This window comes from Varanus komodoensis, unplaced genomic scaffold (assembly GCF_004798865.1).
Source record: "Varanus komodoensis strain SLA01 unplaced genomic scaffold, ASM479886v1 scaffold34_3, whole genome shotgun sequence".
In the NCBI taxonomy this organism is placed as follows: Eukaryota; Metazoa; Chordata; class Lepidosauria; order Squamata; family Varanidae; genus Varanus; species Varanus komodoensis.
In genome coordinates this window covers 732160-738159 of record NW_025335855.1, presented here as the reverse complement: position 1 = coordinate 738159, position 6000 = coordinate 732160, and the positions used below count along the sequence as shown (strand labels likewise).

The 6000-nt window shown below is 43.7% G+C and overlaps 1 protein-coding gene across 2 annotated transcripts in view; it reads left to right on the top strand.

Moving 5' to 3' along the window:
- Positions 1-1596: 1596 nt before the first annotated feature.
- The window catches only part of PBX1 (PBX homeobox 1), a 165084-nt gene continuing 160680 nt past the window's right edge, over positions 1597-6000 (top strand). The window contains exon 1 of one of the 2 annotated variants that reach the window (XM_044439358.1): positions 1597-1785. In XM_044439358.1, coding sequence (XP_044295293.1) covers positions 1737-1785 — 49 coding nt within the window. In that variant the 5' untranslated portion in view covers positions 1597-1736. The remainder of the gene's footprint in view (positions 1786-6000) is intronic. The other variant, XM_044439359.1, reaches the window with a different exon arrangement.

The window sequence follows — 6000 nt, the reverse complement described above, 5'->3', positions numbered from 1 at the left end:
TAAGCCCTGTTGAGCTCAGTGGGACTTAATCCCAGGTAAAACAGTATAGGACTGGAGCTTTGAACACCTGGGCTGGTTACACTGACAAAATTCCAGTTGCATAAAATAGCTTGCCTAAAACACCTGAACTTGACAGGGCTTCCCAGAACAGCTGTAAGACAAGCAGAGAGAAAACACTGCTTCTGCAAATTTAGGCATTTGGTAAACTCGGCAAAGACACTGTTAAATCTACTAATTAAATTAAAAATCAGTGCAGCTCTTTTTGCAGTGTCTTTTCTTTGGAATATCGTGGTTTTTAAAATGTAGCAATTCACCTTTTATGAAGGAAAAACAACTATCCTACTAGCGCATTTCAGCTTTTTTTGTATCCTATTCATTGCCACAATTAAAAGAGGGATTTTAGGGATGTCCAAGGGAGACCTGATGACATGATGGAATCTCTCAGTTTTCACCCCGTGGGCATTTTCATACTTGCTCAGATATATTTTGGAGGGGGGTGCGGGAGTAGCGGAAGTGCACGGCGAGGCTGCCCAGCTGTGAGGTGAGGAGAGGCAGCTGCCTCTGCCTGTGGATTTTGGGTGCCACTAAGGTGAGCAGAGGGGGAGGATGGGGAATGGGAATTTGGGGCACAACCCGGCGGGACGCTCTGCGCGAGGGAGCGAGCGAGCGAGCGAGCCCTGGTTGTGAGCCGTCCAAAGACTTCATGGGCCTGGCGAAGGAGAACTTCCCGGTGGGGCATGTCCTCCATTGGTCAGTGGAGAAGGGGGTTTCCTTAAATTTTCTGCTCCAGGCACCAGATTGTTCACATCTTCGTGCCATGCATTTTGGTTGAAAAAAAATTATTCTTCAACAGATGCCTGATGAGATTAAAACTTGTGCACATAATAAGAAATCTTCCCAAAATGATTGCTTTTCTAAGAAATAAAAAATTAAAAAGATTGTTTCTTTCCTGGAATGGGCACATGAAGCTAATCAACCTAATAAACAATCTCCACCCACTTTCTGGCATCTTTAGGAGGCAGGGAGAGAGCCATAAAAATTCTAGCTGGTTAACTGTCCTCTAAAATGGCAATTTATTTTTATTCTGATTCACCTTTGTTTTTGTGACAATCCCATTTTAAGACCTTCAAATAAGTGGTCAGGGTAGATAGAAGCATAAAATCGCCCCCCCATCCATGCGCGCACGCGTGATCTTCCCTAGAAGTGCAGTTCTGCATTTCCATGCTTCCTAATTCAAAGGCTGAAATTCTGTACATTGAAGGGCTTTTCAGAGCTTCCCAGTGCAGAGGTGCCTGCACAATGCACTGGAACACAGGGGCGCATGGAAGGGAGAGGTAGGAGAACGAATACAAAGTTCCTTGCATGGATGAATAAGATCGTGGCTAGACTGATCAATGGCTTATACATATTCCTAGCATTGACCTGTTAATAGCTTGACAAGCAAGCTTGGCATGTAAATCCAGCTGGAATTCCTCCGTCAGACTGTCCCCTGCCATGGTGCTCTTTGCATTGCTTTGTGTTAGGTAGTGCTCACACTGGTGTCTCAGTCATTTTAAAATTGTACACTGTTTTTCATCTGTGCATAATTTTCAGTGGTGGTTTGGCGTCGGTATTTTTCCTGCCTGAAGTATGCCATGGTATTTTTTTAATAAAAACTTTTCTTGTGGTTTTGCTGCATTGCCTACATAAAGTCCTTTTGGTTTCCTTGCAGAAAGCATGCTTTAAACTGTCACAGAATGAAACCAGCACTTTTTAATGTCTTGTGTGAAATCAAAGAAAAAACAGGTAAGAAGGAATTCTTATTTTTCTTTCTTTGGCTCCCATTCATGTGTTTCTCAGAGATCTGATTTCTTTCCAGTATAATATTTAAAGCGAAAGGAAACAGTTATTTTATTTTCATCGAGAAGGCACAATGAAACAGAGTCATTGTGTGCGTGTGTGTTGGGGGACGATGACACAGAGCTTGCTTCCTTTAGTGTATTCTATGTCTTATTACTGTTAGAAATATTACATTAATTTAAAAGGATCCAGAATGGGGTTTTTATCTGTATAATTTTTTAACCCCCTTTTAGCATAGGGGTTTGTGCTTGCTTTACTGAGGGCTTAAAGCTATTATAAAATTCGTGGTTCCTCTGCGGAAAACAGTCCGCCTGATGTATGCTCAGGTGATGCGCCTCCAACCGCGTTTGGATACGTGTGTGTACCTGGGGGAACGCACGGCTGGATTGTGTTAGGGTCCTGGGACCCTCCATCAAATGGTATTCTTGGCTCCAGAGGTGTTAATGACGCGAGGGTACTCACGCTGTGTTTCCCAGCTCGCAGGCCTCCTGCCATGCACTAATACACTTATAAAATGTCTCAGGGGGGCATTTAAAATTTAAAAGCAACAATTAAAAATAGCTGTCATCAATCAAGGTTGATCTTAAACAGCAGATGCTCTGAGACGAATGCTCAGTGACATTTGGCACTTCTGTATTGCAACTTTCAAATGTATAACTGTCGTCGTTGTTGTTGTTGCCGCTGTGGCAGAAATCTCGGCATATGTTTTAGCGGCTAAGGCTTAGCTTACAGGAGAGGCCGTGGTGTAGGCCGTTGTGGAGTCCCGGTTTTTGTGTTCGGTGCTTGGTTGTGCTGCACTGCAAAGCCTCCACCGTTCCCTTCCCTTTTCTCGCTCCTTTTTCCGGCAAGGATGCATCAGTCAGTAATTCACATTTCAATCATGTAAAGTGAGGAGCTTGACACGAACGCAAGTGGCAACAAATATGATTGCAAGCCCACTTGGTGTACATGGAAAAGTGATGCCTGAAAGGCGAGGAAGCGGGGATCTTTCTGCTTGAAGCCTCTGTGAATGTTTCTCCGTGTGAACAGCTGAGTGAGATGGGATTATTTGACTCCAGCAATCTGTATGCGCTGCCTAAGGAGGGCCTTTGTTAAATCTTGTTTGTGCAGCTTGTAACCTAGACAAAGCACCTAGCGCTGGCATTCAAGCCTCTGAAGGCCCTCGGACTGCCGAGCTGAATGCTGACCTTCTGTAGAAGCCGTTCGTTATGTGTCCCAGTAATACCAAGTCAAGAGGCCTCGGTGCTCTTTGAATAATGTGGTGCGATATAGCTTGGATATGTAAAGGTAATACCAAGAACATCAGGATCGTCTCAGGTTTTATTTCGTTTTATTTCATTTTATTTATTTTATTTTCCTGTTAGCCGCTCCACATCCCCCTCCTCCCGCCCCCACCCCTTCACCTTGTCTTCCATTTTCAAACTCCCTCCTGTTCCATTTGTTGGGAATTTTCCTCTCTCGTGCAGAACTGGCTTGATTTCTGCCCTGATCTGAATGCAAGTAGTTCCGAAGTTGTAGCAGATGGTTAGTGAAAATGCAGCCTCTGTGGGAAGGGGAAAAACCCGCACCCCAGCCTCACCCCACTCTCTGCAGTCTCCCATTTGGAGTGAAGTGGGAAAATCTGGTTGTCCCAGGAATTGGCAAGTACTCGTCGTATTATTAGCGCAGTCAGTTAGCAACTTGTTCAGAGATGAGGACCGCAGTAGAAATATTGTCAGCTGGAGGGGTTTGACTAATTTGCATATTATTTGCATGCCATTGTTATAACCTGTGTATCATTTGAGCGTGACAGAGCCACGCTGCAGTTGATTGGCATCTTACGTTTCATCCTGAGCGATTTCCCCCCTTGCGTTATATGTAGAACTTGAATTGGTTGTGGCGAAATAGTGGGGCGCTATTACTTGGGGGGAATCTTCTTTCTCCTTGTTCCCCATATTTTTGGATTTTGCTATGTTTTCAGAATTTGTGAAATGGGAACAGGAAGGGGTGGGGAGGAGTGGACCTTGAATTTTCAGATTACGAGAAAAATCTATAGACGCACCGGCAGAAGGGCTGCCGATTGACTGTAGATCATTGCCGTACGTTACCCGGTGGGCTGAGTGGGAGGCTGCGTGCAAAACGCAAGACACGTTTTCTGTTTTGTTGATGCTCGTGGCTGCACTGTAGATGCGCAGGTGCTTCACCCAGGCTTCCTCCCAGGCGCATCCAAACGTGCACACGCACACACCTGTTTCCAAAGCACTAAGAGTTAAGATACCGGGCAGTATTTACTAAGGGCATAATTCTCAGAAATATCCTGGGCTGATGTTTTATTTAGATGCAGCATGTATCCTGCCCAGTCACTTAATTCAAATATGCCTTCCAGTGTTCTGCCTGGCGCAAAAGCATCGGGCTGATTGACAAGTTCCCAGCCACTTCTAAAATTTCAGTTTATTAACGTTATTTTCTGCATGGAATTATAATTCTTCTCAGCATGCTCATAACATACATTCTAGCTAGGTGCTACCATTTGCGCTTTAAATCTCAGCCCAGCTGTCAGGTGGATATGATTAATTTAGGGACAGAAATTCCACGAAGTGCTGGCCAGGAAGGAACATACAATGTGAAAGAGAACAGAACAACCGATTCCATCAGAGCCTCCTTCTGACGGAGACGGAAGGGCAAACATCACGCACCTCAAAACCTGGCCCCGCCGCTGCGGTTTGTGGCTTGCGCTCTGTGTGCATCTCACCCCTGGTGTTGCCGTGTTCCGAAATGGGCACGCCGCTGTTTCCCACTGCTTATTTAAGTGGCTCCAGAGGCGGCGAGAAATTTTACCACCATCTTTTGCAGCAGCTCGGCTAATATTTCATGGTGTTAACATTACAGGAACAAACCCAGGGTGTCTATAAAGTTTTAAGAAAAAGGAGTCATGTTTACTGGCTAAAGAGTTTCGCCCTGTCTGCCAGGGTTTCAATTTTTTTAAGGATTTATGGATTTTTTAAAAATAGAAGCTTATTGGAAAGCATTGGCATATAATGTAGTGTCCAAGTTCTTTGAAATCTGAATGTCTGTATTTAAAAGAATGATATACAGAAAAACTTAATTTTGATGTAATTGGAGGAGAGCAAATTTTATTCACAAGTGTTTAATCTCTCCATTTTGTTTGTCTGGATTGAACATCTACTTCTTGGATGAAGACAGAATTGTAATTAATTGACTATTTAGTGTTTTACTATCTGACAAGACAAAATAAATCTGATTGTTTTCATAGTTATTAGACTTTTAACACAGGGTTGCTTGGGAGTGTGTATGTGTTAGAGAGCGCAATATGAGTTAAAGTATCATATTCGTGATTTTTTGGCCAGCAGACTTTTAATGAGGAGGAAAGCTGGGTGTCCCCCGGTGGCAAACATGAAATCTTTGAGGATCAGAGGTCTGCCTTTTGGCAGGAGCTTTCTTTTTGCGTAGAAAGCAGCACAGGCCGACTCGGGATTCTTAGCCTTTATTTCTTCTAATAAATGCTTCCTGTGATCTCGTTTTGCTGGGGGGGGGGGGTGGGATTAGGATCCACCTAGAATTCCAAAAGGAGAACAGTTAGTGCTGGATTTCTGTACCGCAAGAGTATATTAATCAAAGGAAACCAAATGTACTGTTTTGAATATTGAATTGCTGAGTTCTGGGTTTAGTATTCAAGGAGCTCAGGCGGTGAGCTTGAGTGTCAAAATCCTGAGTGTGCCTACAAAAGCTGTCCCTTTTTCCAGCAGAGCAGGGAGGAGAGACCCAACCCCAAATGGCTGAATTGTCCCAGTTTGCATCATTTTATTTATTTATTTTTTATTTATTTAAAACATTTCTATACCGTCCCCATCGCAACAAAGCCTCGGGGCGGCTCACAAAAATTTTTCAAACAATACATCAAATTGTATGACATGTTTGCAGGTCTCCTGGATTAAGATAATCTTTTCCCCCACACGCACAGTAACATGGACTACATACAGTGTTTATTGGCAGCAGTGACTGGATCTTTAACTTGCAGAATAATTTATTTTTCAGAGGTTAGTATGGATGAATTATGCATTATGCTTCCAGATCCTCTGCCTCTGTATCTGCTGCAAAACTAAGTATTTTGGGGGGGGGGAGTGGGGGGAGAAAGGAGCTGTGCCTGTTTCAAATATTGCC